Source organism: Mobula birostris, chromosome 18, assembly GCF_030028105.1.
Source record: "Mobula birostris isolate sMobBir1 chromosome 18, sMobBir1.hap1, whole genome shotgun sequence".
NCBI classification, from domain to species: domain Eukaryota; kingdom Metazoa; phylum Chordata; class Chondrichthyes; order Myliobatiformes; family Myliobatidae; genus Mobula; species Mobula birostris.
The window spans coordinates 63,129,814-63,143,263 of NC_092387.1; the positions used below are offsets into that span (position 1 = coordinate 63,129,814).

The window sequence follows — 13,450 nt, forward strand, 5'->3', positions numbered from 1 at the left end:
GACACACTGATCCCAAAAACTAATTTTAAAAAAATCAAGATAACGAAGGTTGTTTTATTGAATCTGAGGGCACATACCGTATGCTATTATAACTTATAGTTTTTCTGTATTGCGCTGTACTGCTGCTGCTAAATAAATTTCATAATTGATGCTAGTAATATTCAACCTGATTCTGATTATTCTGTAGTGTATCTGCACAGCAACAAAACAAATATGCAGCATTCATTCTTAGGCATGAAACAATTATCAGAACATCCAGAAACGTTTATTTGTGAGGTAACACAGCTTCACAACTGCAAATACTAAACCACAGTGGAATCCCTTGAAAGTTGAAATAATTGCAAATCTTTAAATCATTTTTCAAAAAGTGCAAACAATGGTTAAATTTCCTGATTCTACAAGTATCTTTCTTCCTACAACAATATCTTACCATATGGAGTGCAATGGTTTTAATTTTCAACAACATAAATTTTAAAAATCTGCTTATTTAAAAAAAATAAGCAACTACAAAATCAGATACATATAATGAGTACAGCAATGAAGACCATTCAGGCATCTTGTCTAACTTCCGTACCCGTTTCTCATATCCTGCAAATTTTCTTCCTTCAAGTACAGATCCAATTTCTTGTGAAAACCATGATAAAATCTATCTTCCTTTGTTACCTAGATATTGTGTGGAAAGATTTTTCTCCAAGTCACCTTTGGCTCTTTTGACAGTCACTTTAAATCTAGACATTTTGGTTTCTAATCTTTTAAGTTTGTTCGCTTTTGCATCCAGATCCCTCATTATTTTTAATACTTCTCTGAATCTTTCTGTAGTGGAGAACAATCCAAGTATTTTTCCAGCTTCCTGTAACAAGTTTCTTGGAATCTTTCCTGCATGCCGAACAAGCTCTCCACTCCCTTCCTCAAGTTCTGCCACCAACATTCAATACTAATCGTGCATTGCTCATTGTCTTATGAAGGTTCAAAGGTCCGCTTATGTATGCTCAAGATCCAATGACTTATTAAAGCATTCACTGAAACTGCCTGCCAACAAAAAATAATGCATTTCCACACTCTCACTCTTATATTGAAACTACTCGAGAAATATACTATTCATACAAAATTACTCAGTTTCAATCTTCCTATCACTTTTGCACTTTGATAAATTTCATCCAACCATTCCCTCAGCCAGTACACATCCCCTTAATGTCCACTTCTTCGTATTTAATCTAGTACCTTCAGTATTTGAAATTGTCTTATGAACATCTAATTCCAGCTCATTACAGGAATGAGGCAAGCTCTGATCTCCAGTTCAACAATTATCATTTACCACAAATGCTTTCCAGTATATTATCCATGGTGCCACTGCCTGTTTTATTCCACGGGCTTCAAACTTGCTGACAAACCTTTTATGAGGCACCTGGGACCTGTTGGGTGCTCATACACTATAATCAGTATTACCACCACTATCAGTGCTGCTTCCTAATTTAAAAACTCAGGATAGTTAAAATTCCATTAATTAATTCACACTATTCAAGTGATTTAGTTTTGTCCTGGATTACTGTGTCCAAAAATTTGCCATCATAAAGGTTAAACTCTGGGGTTTAGCTGCTGAATTTTTTCTTCCTTCTCGAACAGGAGTTTAATAAATCATGCTCACATCTCAATTTAGCATATCCCATTATCCTGTTCTGACCCAGTACTTTTCAATGTAATGCTTGTATTACTTTAATAAAATTCTCACGCTGAGATATGACATTGAACTTGGCTGCTATCCATTAACATTTTTGTGCTGGCTAGGGAATTTTTCTTCCTCCTCACAAAAGTTTGTTTTTGGAAAACACCTTCGATTTCCACTGCAGTTTAAACAATGCCAGTGGTAACTTTAAGGTACACCTGCTTGTCGATACAAATATCTAATCAGCCAAACGTGGCAGCAACTCAATGCCTAAAAGTGTGCAGACATGGTCAAGAGGTTCAGTTATTGTTCAGGCCAAAGTCTATGTAACTTTGATGATGGAATAAGTGTTGGTGCCAGAAAGGGTGATGAGTACCTGAGATACTGCTGATCTCCTCTGATTTTTTACATACAACATTCTTTAGAGTTTACAGAGAATGGTGCGAGAAACAAAAAAAAAAATCCAGTGAATGGAGGTTCAATGGGTGAAAACACACTATTAATGAGAGAGATCAGAGGAGAATGGCTAAACTGGTTCAAGCTGACAGGATGGCAACAGCAACTCAAATAACCATGTGTTATAATGTTGGTGTGCAGAAGAGCATACCCGAATACACATATACACACACACACACATCAAACCTTGCAGTGGTTGGGCTACAGCAGCAGTAGACCACCTTGGATTCCACTCTTCTACCTGAAGAAGTGACCACAGAGTGTATACCAAAACTGGTCATGGGTTAAGGGTGAAAGGTGAAAAGTTTAAGATAAACATGAGGGGAAACTTCTTCACTCAGAGGGTCGTGAGAATGTGGAACAAGCTGCCATCACAAGTGGTGCATGCAAACTCGATTTCAATGTTTAAGAGAAGCTTGGATATGTACATGGGTGGAAGGGATATGGAGGCCTATGGACCCAGCGCAGGTCAATGGAAAAAGGCAGTTCAAATGGTTTGGCATGGACTAGATGAGATGAAGGGCCTGCTTCTGTGCTGTACTTTTCTATGACTCTACGACTCTGTAACCAAAGTTTGCAATACTTTCAATTAGTCTGGATCTCAAGCTTCTAAAGGCTTGAGTTGTAAGACTCCTGATCCAAGAAAGAAATTATATGCGTAATGGCAGCCAAGAGTAATGAAACAATTAGAGTTAAAAGGCAGATTTGCATTTGCCTTTTAGAAATCTGGATGCAAGTACAGGTAATTGACAGATTGTGCTCCATATTAAGATTTTTAATCTCATGGGTGGATTTGTTTTCCAAAAATCAAAACTAGACCAAATTAAATTCCCTTCAGAAAGGATGAGTATGACTGGTCTTTCATTGTGATAAACTCTCCAAAATTTTTCAAAAATAATAATCTTTTGGGGCCAATAGTTATTTCTGGACTGTCTCAATGAAAACAGGATGAATGACAGCTTTGGCTCTGGTAGGAGACAAAATATGTACCAATAAGTAATGGTTACATTGGAAACTGGAAAAACTGGGTAAATATTATTATTGGATAACCTAAAGCAAGAACTGGCCAGTTCTGATATCAAGTCCAGAAGGCTGCAACATACCCTGATAGAAGATGGTGTTGTTCATTAAGATTCTGTTGAACCTCACTGGAACAGCGCAGGGGACCACAGACAAATAGGTCAGAGTGAAAGTGGGATGCTTGTGGTCATGCCAATGGGCTAACTGAAGTGCTTCTGCAAAGCAGAACCAAATGTGCTTCTGGGGCCACCAATGTAGAGAAGACTTGTATATTTAATATTTCAGTAATATTTTACATATATTCTTTGATTATGCATTCTTTGTTTACATAATTCATTACTTGTAAGGATGACGAGGAACTTTTCTAAAATCTTAAGACTGTGTTAACAAGATTAGAAGATTATGGATTTAAAAGCACGACACGACAAGTGTGAATTCTTTAAACCAAGCATCACTTACTGTGGTCACACCATTGATGCATAAGCACCACACAAGTGTGCTGAGAAAATTCAAGCAGTGGTGAATGCCCTGTGGCTAAAGGACATGTCACATTGCTAGTTCTTTTTAGGACTTGTCAATTATTATAACAGGTTCCTGCCCAACCTGGTTATTGTGCTCCACCCCTTGAATTCATTACTAGAGATCAAGAAGAAATGACAATGGACAAAGCAGTGTGAAGTGGCCTTCCAAAAGACAAATGGAATGGTGACATTAGACTCCGTACTCACACATTATGATCAACATTGTCCAATGAAGCTTGCCTCTGATGCCTCACTTTATGGTATAGGTGCAGTCATGTCACATGTTGATGGGAGTGATGGAAGTGAACACACCATAGCTTTTGCAAGACGTTCCCTTATGTGAAAAATTACACACAGATTGACAGAGAGGCCTTGACTCTGGTTTGGAGCAGAAAATGCTTTAACTAAGAATGCGGCCTAGAAGACAAGCAAACCTTCAGGATTTCGAGGTTTGGTGGCCCTGTGGACAGGCTGCTTCTAAGCCGATGCTACCGACTGAAGCATCGTGAAACAAAAATGGAACGTCAGGACCAGCAGATCAGCTGTCAGAGGCTCTGTACTCAGCAAATTGCACTCTCTCTCTCGTTGATGAGGGAGGGATGGTTGCTAATTTTCCCAGGTGGAGAGCTTGGGGAAAAAAGCAGCACGACACTTTTAACACTGTAAAACAGCAAGTTGTTCTGTTACGTCTCACCTCTCACCTCTCACTGTGAAAGGGGACACCTCTTTTTCCCTTTATTAGGGAGAGAGAGCCAGCCTGTGGTATGTCAAATTGTCGGGTGAATAATTAGTTTTTGTTGTACTGTAGTTTTTAATTGGAGGCTTGGTGGGTGGAGGGTGCAGATGCTGGCTGCAGGCAGGGAGGGTCGTTACTTTGCTGCTACTTGTGTGTGGGAAGGAGGGAGTAGTGGGGCTTTGGTGTTCTAACGTTTTAATTGTCACTCATTCTTTAGGGCACTCTTCTATTTTCATGGATGTCTGTGTAGAACAAGAATTCCAGGATGTATATTGCATACATTTCTCTGATATTAAATGCAACTATTGAATCTGTTGAAACCAGTATTTATATGGGAGAGAATTTACCCATGTTACTGATCATCAACCACTAGTGTCCATTTTCAGTCCTCAGAAGGGTGTTCCACTAACAGCAGTAGTACAAATTCAGAGATGGGCTCTTTCTTGGAGGACACATTTACAAGATTGAATTCAAGAGGATAACAAATCATGGAAATGCTGATTAATTGCCCCATTTACCTTTGGAAAAGAAAATACCTGAAAAGTTTAGAAAAGAGGGAACTCTTCTTGTAGTACGTATTCTCCTTAATGCAAATAGATACTCCTATTACAACAGAGATGATCCAAAGGGAAACTAGAAAATACCCACACTGTCTCAGGTCTACAAGGCCATCCAAAATGGCTGGAATGTGTAGTAGAAATCCCAGTTCCCCCACTTTTACCAATGCCAGGAAAAATTTGCCCTTAATGGAGGTTGCCTTATGTGGGGATGGAAAGTTGTTGTACCATCCAAGCTGGGAGCTGAAGTGCTGGAGGTGTTACACACCAGTCACCTAGCCGTGTTCAAAATGAAAGTATTGGCTTAAAGCTTTGTCTAGTGTCCTGAGATAGATCAGCTGATCCAGCAGCTTGTCATACACTGTCAGGATGCCAACACATCCAAAAAAGGTTTTCCTGTACTGTCAGAACCACTTCCTGTAGTCCCAGAGTCAACTTCTACAATCACCACGGAGGAAGCCCCAGAACCTGAGATTGTTTCAGAGCCACGTATTTCAGCTGCCAAGCAGAGTGACCTCTGCAAGAAAGACATTACCCACAAAAGTAAGAAATTCTCCATAGTGATTAAATCTTTAGGCCTGAATGGGACAATATAAAATTTAATATGCCGTGGATATTTATACAGTAGTTATATTATTTTGTGTGTGTATTTTTTAAGTTGAGATGCATTCTATATTGATTGGGAGTTTATTCCTAAGCAGGGAGGAGTGTTGATCGCTTAATATTTGAGTAATATTGTGAATGTATTGTTTGATTAAGCATTCTTTGTTGTTTACATAATTCATTACAGGTTATATGTAAAAGTATGTGAATGCCACATCATATGTGCGCACCTCACTCGAAGTAAAATCAAACTAAGGACACATTATCCTCAGCTCTGTGTTTTTCTTTCCATTCGTTTTATGTTTTGGAGTTACAAAGCATAATGAAGACCACATTCTGGGCACCAAATACACTGCATTATCTCAGAATAGTTCTGAAGGTCAGCAGTTCAAAGTGGCAGCTCACCACTCTCTTCTTAAGGACAATTAGTTGGTGAGCAAGAATTACTAGCCTTGTCCTGAAAAATAAGGAAAATATTTGATGGTGTTATTTCTGCACTGTGATTAAGTATGCTTGCACTCATTCTTTATGGCATAGATGGAAGTCATTTGGCTCACTGAGTCCATGACAGCTCTTAGCCTTTTGACAAAGGGTCTGGGACCTAAAACATTAACTTTGTTTCTCTTTCTGCAGATGCTATCCGAAATACTGTGTTTCCAGCATCATCTGTTTTATTGCCAAAAATGTCTCAACACAAGGTGAAAACAAGGAAGGAATTTGGAATGGAATCAAAATGAAAGTCAGGATGTAATCTTCCTCCTATTTAAAAAGTTTCAAGATTGCTCAATGTCACTTCCAGTACACAAGTGCAAAGGAAAACAAAATAATGGTTACTCCAGATTCAATGCAGCACAAAAAAAACATTTAAGACAAAGAACACTATAATAAAAAAAAACATAATCAATATAAATACACAAGAAAGCTTATTAACATAGATTGATTGTATATCCATAAAGTGATACTAGGCACAAGAGTGTCTGTATATAAGGTGACTGACTGGAAATGATGAAGTAGTGGTGGTGGGGGGTTGTGGAGGGGTGAGTTAATGGGTGGAGGTGTTAATCAGCTTTACTTCTTGGGGAAAGTAACTGTTTTTGAATCTGGTGGTCCTGGAATGGGTATTAAAAGAGGTGGCAAGTGAAAATGTATGCATGTTATAAGAAAATTACTTTAGGTAGAACAAATGTGTCTTTCTAGACTAATAGTGGAAAGAAATGCAGATTATGGGGTGAGGGATGGAAACAGAGATACACTGAGGACATGTTAATGTTTGGATCAGAGTAATAGATTATCACAGCATAGCATATTGTAAGAGAATGACTGTGCCTACGTAACTACATTTGGCTACCTTAAGGGTATTGAGCACTGGGATTGAATGCCAGATAGCAAGACAAGTGAGATCATAAATCCCAAAATTGGACAAGGCAGAGGTCAAAGATCCTGGAAGAAAGTTGGATGATCCAGACCATTGCAGAAGATCCCTCCAGCTATGCTAAACTGTTATTCTGCCTAGTCCCATCGACCTTTAAGTTTGTTCACCTTTTGTGTCTCAATCCCTCATTATTGATATTGTACCATATAACCTACTGTATAATATAGGACTACTTCGTGTTGTACTAATACATCTTATTGAGCATGTGCTATTAAGGGCGTAGGGATCTGTATAGTTGCGTGTTCAGTTCGGTTTTAGTTAGTAATGAACCCTGTTGATTTAGCTCTTGTCTCCAGCGTTTTATTTATAGCTTTGCTGTGTAAATCAGCCACGTACACAACAGGTATATTTCCTGTAAGCAGGTGACCAGAACCACTCACAATAAAAAGCATTGGTGAGGTCAAATGCAGTTATGCGGGCGCAGAGGAAACACATGGTTGGAAATCTGAAAGATGTTTCAGATATTAAAGGATAAAGCAAAGGTAACAAAATTGAAAGAAAACAGAAAATGCTGGAAAACTAAGGTCAGACAAGGATCTATGGCAAAAAAAGTCAGTTAATGTTCTGGGTCTGAGATCCTACCTCAGAACTTAGAGATGTTTTTGATTAACAAGACTGAGAATTTGAAATTAGCTTGCAGAGAAGTGAAAACAAGTACAAAGACAAGGATGATTGGTGGAACATAATGGGTACAGATGGCAGATTTTTGCACAAGTTAAAAGTTAAAGAAGATGAGAGATTTCAATGAAAGTATATTAGAATATGAAGAGTAATGAAAAAACTGGAAAAGGTGTCATCGGCAGAACCAAAGCAAAAAAGCAGACCAAGTTAAAAAGTAGCAATATCTGTAACAGAGTAGAAAGCTCAGCTCGTAATTAGCTTGAGGTTGTTCTGTTGATAAGGCACTTGTCTTGAAAGGGGTTTGAATTGGGGTATTGAATTCTGAAGGAAATGTGACTTGCAAGGTGTTCCAAGTATTCTGTAGTTCTATTTAAGATTTCCAGTATCTGCAATTTGTGTTTCCATTCCCTCTTTCCAGAATTTATCCCCAATTTGAGAAATGTACCTTACCCTGGACTAAAGGCCAGAGAGCAGTCTAATGTAGTGATGGTGAAAGAAGCAATACATGAAATGGTTGGTCTGAATATTCTCAGCAGACATGTGGAAAATGACCCCATGCCTAGGAATATCATTTCAGGATAACAGGTGGAGGAATTATTAATCATTTGGCTATTCTTGAAGTAACATCAGTGCTTGGGATAGGGATGGAGTCATGGTAGGAATGAGACCAGCTATCCAATTTATTGGAAAGTATCATATCAAAAACCAAACTGAGTTTATCCTGTGAACTTATCCTGCATTAAAATGCTTTTCATACAAACAAGGAACTTGAGGGAGATCATTCGGGGGTGTTCGGCTATATAACCTATTTAACATCACTTCTCAGGGATACTAAAATACACAAGACCACAAGATATGGGAGCAGAATTAGGCCATTTGGCCCATCGAATCTGCTCTGCCATTTATCATGGTTGATCCAGTTTCCTCCTCAGCCCCATTCTCATGCCTTCTCCCCATATCCCTTCATGCCCTGATTGATCAAGAATCTATCTTTCTCTGCCTTATACGCAAAGACTTAACCACCATAGCTGCCTGTGGCAAAGAATTCCACAGATTTGCCACTCTCTGGTTAAAGAAATTCCTCTTCACCTCTGTTCTAAAAGGACACCCCTCTATTCTGAGGCTATGTCCTCCTGGTCTTAGACTCTCCCACCATAGGAATCATCATCTCCACATCCACACTATCAAGGCCTTTTACTATTCGAAAGGTTTCAATGAGGTCACCCTTCATTCTTCTGAATTCCAGTGAATACATGCCCAGAGCCATCCAATGCTCTTCAGATGACAATTCAATCCTGGAATCATTTTTGTGAACCTCATATGAACCCTTTCCAGATTTAGCTTTCTAAGACAAGAGGCCCAAAACTGCACGCAATACATCGAGTGAGGCCTCACCAGAGCTTTATAAAATCTCAACATCTTTGCTTTAATATTCTAGTCCTCTTGAAATAAATGCTAACATTGCATTTGCTTTCCTCTCTACAGATTCAACCTGCAAATTAACCTTTAGGGAATCCTGCTCAAGGACTCCCAAATCCGCTTGCACCTCAGTTTTTTCATATTTTCTCTCCATTTAGAAAATAATCAACCCTTTCATTTCTTCCACCAAAGTGCATGACCATACACTTCCTGACACCGTATTCTATTTGCCATTTCTTTGCCCATTCTCCTAACCTAAGTCCTTCTGTAGCCTCTCTAATTCCTCAAAACTACCTGCCCCTCCACCTATCCTCATATCATCTGTAAACTTTTCAACAAAGCCATCAATTCCATCATCCAAATCACTGACATATAACATAAAAAGAATCGGTCCCAACACAGACCCTTGTGGAACACCAACAGTCACCCGCAGCCAGTCAGAAAAGGCTCCCTTTATTTCTGCTCTTTGCCTCCTGCCAATCAGCCACTGCTTTATCCATGCTTGAATCTTTCCTGTAATACCATGGATACGTAGCTTGTTAACCAGTCTCAGGTGTGGCATCTTGTCAAAGTCCTTCTGAAAATCCAAGTACACAACATCAACTGATTTTCATTTGTCTATTCTGTGTATTATTTCTTCAAAGAATTTCAACAGTTTTGTCAAGCAAGATTTTCCCCTTGAGGAAACCATGCTGACCAAGCCTACTTTATCACGTGCCTCCAAGTACCGACTCATCGTTGGTAATTCACTCCAACATCTTCCCAACCACTGAGGTCAAACTGGCCAAGAGTTTTCTTTCTTCTGCCTCTCTCCCTTCTTGAACAATGGAGTGACATATGCAATTTTCCAGTCTTCTGGAACCATTCCAGAATCTAGTGATTCTTGAAACATCATTATTAATGCCTCCATGACCTCTTCAGCCACCTCTTTCAGAACTAATTATTGTGAAAATGTCCAAAAAACAGAATCTCTCCCCAAAATCTTGCACATCAGCTAGATTTGCAGTTCTGTTACAAGTGAGATTTTACTTAGATCAGTACACATCAGCCATTGCAGAAAATTGTCCCACTAGAGAGTTTGATAAGTACAAGGGCTCATTTTGCACTCAACACTCGCATGACAGAAAGCATCCAATTTCTAAATAGATGACAGTATTACAGAGTAACATCTGGAAGCCTAACCATTTCTAAATATTTTTGCAATTGTCTTTGCCTTGTGCCTGCTTATTTGACACACAAGAGAACCATGGAAATTCCCACAACTCCATTCTAATTCCATTTCACTGGGTTACTTCACAATGTTCATGGAATTTGACGTCAGCAAAGTAGTAAACCATTTGGGAAAAGCCCAAAAATATCTATAATTGATTCTTGAAATTCACTTAAATACAAAGTCTTCTGCAATAATCTGAGGATTGATTAATTCCACTGCCAACACTGAAAAGTCACAAAATATAAATACTCTTGCAGTAAAGTGCTTCTACCAGGAGTAAAATGTTCATTATGTTTATGGATGTGGTACAGCACCCAAAATTGTCTGTAAATAAAAACTAATGATTAAAATTCAATTTTTTAGAAGTACATTTATCAGCAAAAGTGTAAACAAATGTATCTCAAGACAGAGAAACGAACATAATAACGTAACAGTTTTTCAGTCAATACAGAAGCATTATAGAAATAGAACACATTATTATAAAGCAAAGTATATAGAAATACTCAAAGTAGTATATAACAAAGAAAGTGTAAGAAAATGGCAGAACTAATTAAAATGTCAAAAATCTGGGTATAATATTACTATTTTTAATTATAATAAAAAAACTGTGGCAAAGTATGGTGGATCCAACAGCTTCAAATTGAAACAAAACAGCTGACATGCTTAAGCACCTAACCTCAGGCATACTCAGATAATTTTAGCATTGTATTTTCCCCAGATTTTTTCAGGTCAGCAAGACAACTTGAAGCTCTGGACTCTTGCCTATAATAGAACCACTTAATGTTAATACACTAATTAGAATCAATGCCAATCCAAGTGAAAGTTTATTTGTAAAAATAACTAAAAATGCACTGCATGTTTTTAATTAGGAAGAGTTAAAGGGAAATGAATGGTATAATAGATTATACAGCAGAATATTATTTCTAGTTTAGTGGATTATGTACTGGGTCAAAGTGAACAGACTCTTGTGAAATGAGATTAAGCAGTCTCAAACTAGTGAGAATGACCTCAGGGTGAAACTATTTCTAACTCAGTACTAATAAGCAACAGTCATAGGGGCAATTTTATTTGTACATAAAGCAAATAGAATAAAATGACACTGCAGAAAAAGAATACATTTTATAGAAATAAAGATAAGGTTGCATCACTATTACTTCTTATACTAGTGTCATAACATATTTAAGGAAATCATTGCAGTAATTTAAATCAAATATTGTTAATATTAAAAAAGAAATTACATTCACATAAATATAAAAGGAATGATTTGTCATCTTTACAAAACAGAAAATGGCTTCATAAATTAACTTTTCCTATGAATAAACACAATCCCACCCAAGCAATCATAATTAAATCTCTGAATATGCATAAGCTTGTACAGATTGCTGTCATGACAGTTTTTAAAAAAAAGTAAGAGTCCAGTACTTCTTGTAGTCAATAGCAAAAACAAATATTAAAAGCATTTCACATACCCAAGACACCAAATTCAGAAAGTGAACTGTTACAAACTGTGTAAGGAGCTTGGTTTGGCCACATATGATTCATGGGCACACAAGTCTTCTTATCTACCTCTTGATCATGTAAAACATGATGGCGGTGGCTGTGAAAGCAATAATATTTGACAATAAAATCTAGACAAGATGCACTCTAGTGAGCAGCAAATAATGTACTGTGATCAAAAGATTTCACTTCTGCATTTAATGTAATAGAGGCTCAGATTTTAAAATACTAATACATCATTTATTTACCTGCAAAACAACTTGACGACCAAAAAACAGAACTATCAAATGAAAAATATTAATTTAATTAATCGCCATAACAATTTTAACTGGTTAAATTTGGCTCATCTTATAGGACATAAGTAGGAATAAGCCCTTCTGCCTGCAACTAATTTGAAAGTTTAAAAAAAAACAATATTCTTAAATGAAAATATTTAATGAAAAAGCTGCAGATGCTGCAATTGCCTTGTGAAACACTTGTGCTCAGTGAATGTAAGCATCAAGTTGCCATTTTAATTCACCATGCTATTCCTGCTCTTTTTCTCTGGTCTCCCAGCTGCTACATGTGGTCCAAAAGCCAGCTTGAGGAACAATCTCATCTTTCACCTGTGCATGTCGCAGTCTGCAGGACTTAACATCAAGCTCTCCAACTTGAGATATCTTGCTTTTTCTTTGTTTGTATCAGGACTTGTTATTTTTGTTTGCCAGTTATTTTCATCCATTTTCTTTCATTTGGCCACTGGAATGTGTTCAGCAAGCAAGACTATACACATAGTCATAGTCATACTTTATTGATCCCGGGGGGAAACATGACAGACTTTATATCTTTACTATCACAGTACACAGAAAAAGGAGCTTAAATACCTCATTATTTCAACCAATCTGGGAAATTGCCTCTGTTCCATCCATTGTTCTCTCCTAACTTCTCTGCTACAGAGACCAATTTTTTTTCTCCTTTTCTCAGTTCTTACGAAAGATTCAGATCCAAAACGTTAACTGCTCATATTTCCACAAATGTTGCCTGACCCATTGGCATCTTTCAGCATTTTCTATTTATACGTGACTTAATTTTAATTTAATTTTCTGGAAGTGAAAGGCCAAGGCATAATTGATAATGTGTTTTAGGATATGCAACGAAAAAGAGGTTGAAAGATTTTAGTCAATTTTTACATTGTTCAACAATTAAATCATGTCTATAACTTGGCTCAAATTGAACTGTTTTCCTTGGTGTGCATTAAGTACCTGAAATTAGTTTTCTTCAATGATTCTAGAAGTGCCTCAAACGGAATCTTTACATACATGCTTATAGCCCATCAAAACACAGATCCAATTCCATTGAAAGGTAAAATATCATGCAACCCAAAACTTAGGCATAAACAGCTTGACAAATTTATTTAGTTCCTGGTAAGTCTGAAAGTAAGGTGTGAGGATTTGTTTAAAAATTAGTTAACTAGTAGTGCTAAGAATAAATGTATCAAATGTGTTTAATTTTGTAAACAAAACTCACATACTTTGAACAAATATCAGTTCAGAACTTAGCTTTTTTTATGGAGTAGAGACTTTTATAGTTATTGCATAGTTGCTAAAGTGTTACATTTCATAACACAATGAATAATATTTATATAATGAATAATTATATAATATCAGGATAACTATTTACTGATGATAAATGACAATTTCTAGCATGTTTCAAGTTCATAAGATATAGGAGCA

General features: G+C 37.2%; 1 protein-coding gene across 1 annotated transcript in view; it reads right to left on the reverse strand.

Moving 5' to 3' along the window:
- The window catches only part of ogdhl (oxoglutarate dehydrogenase L), a 101,283-nt gene that overhangs the window by 27,941 nt on the left and 59,892 nt on the right, over positions 1–13,450 (reverse strand). Inside the window, exon 16 of the mRNA XM_072282823.1 lies at positions 11,711–11,838. Within this exon, the coding sequence (XP_072138924.1) occupies positions 11,711–11,838 (128 nt within the window). The remainder of the gene's footprint in view (positions 1–11,710; positions 11,839–13,450) is intronic.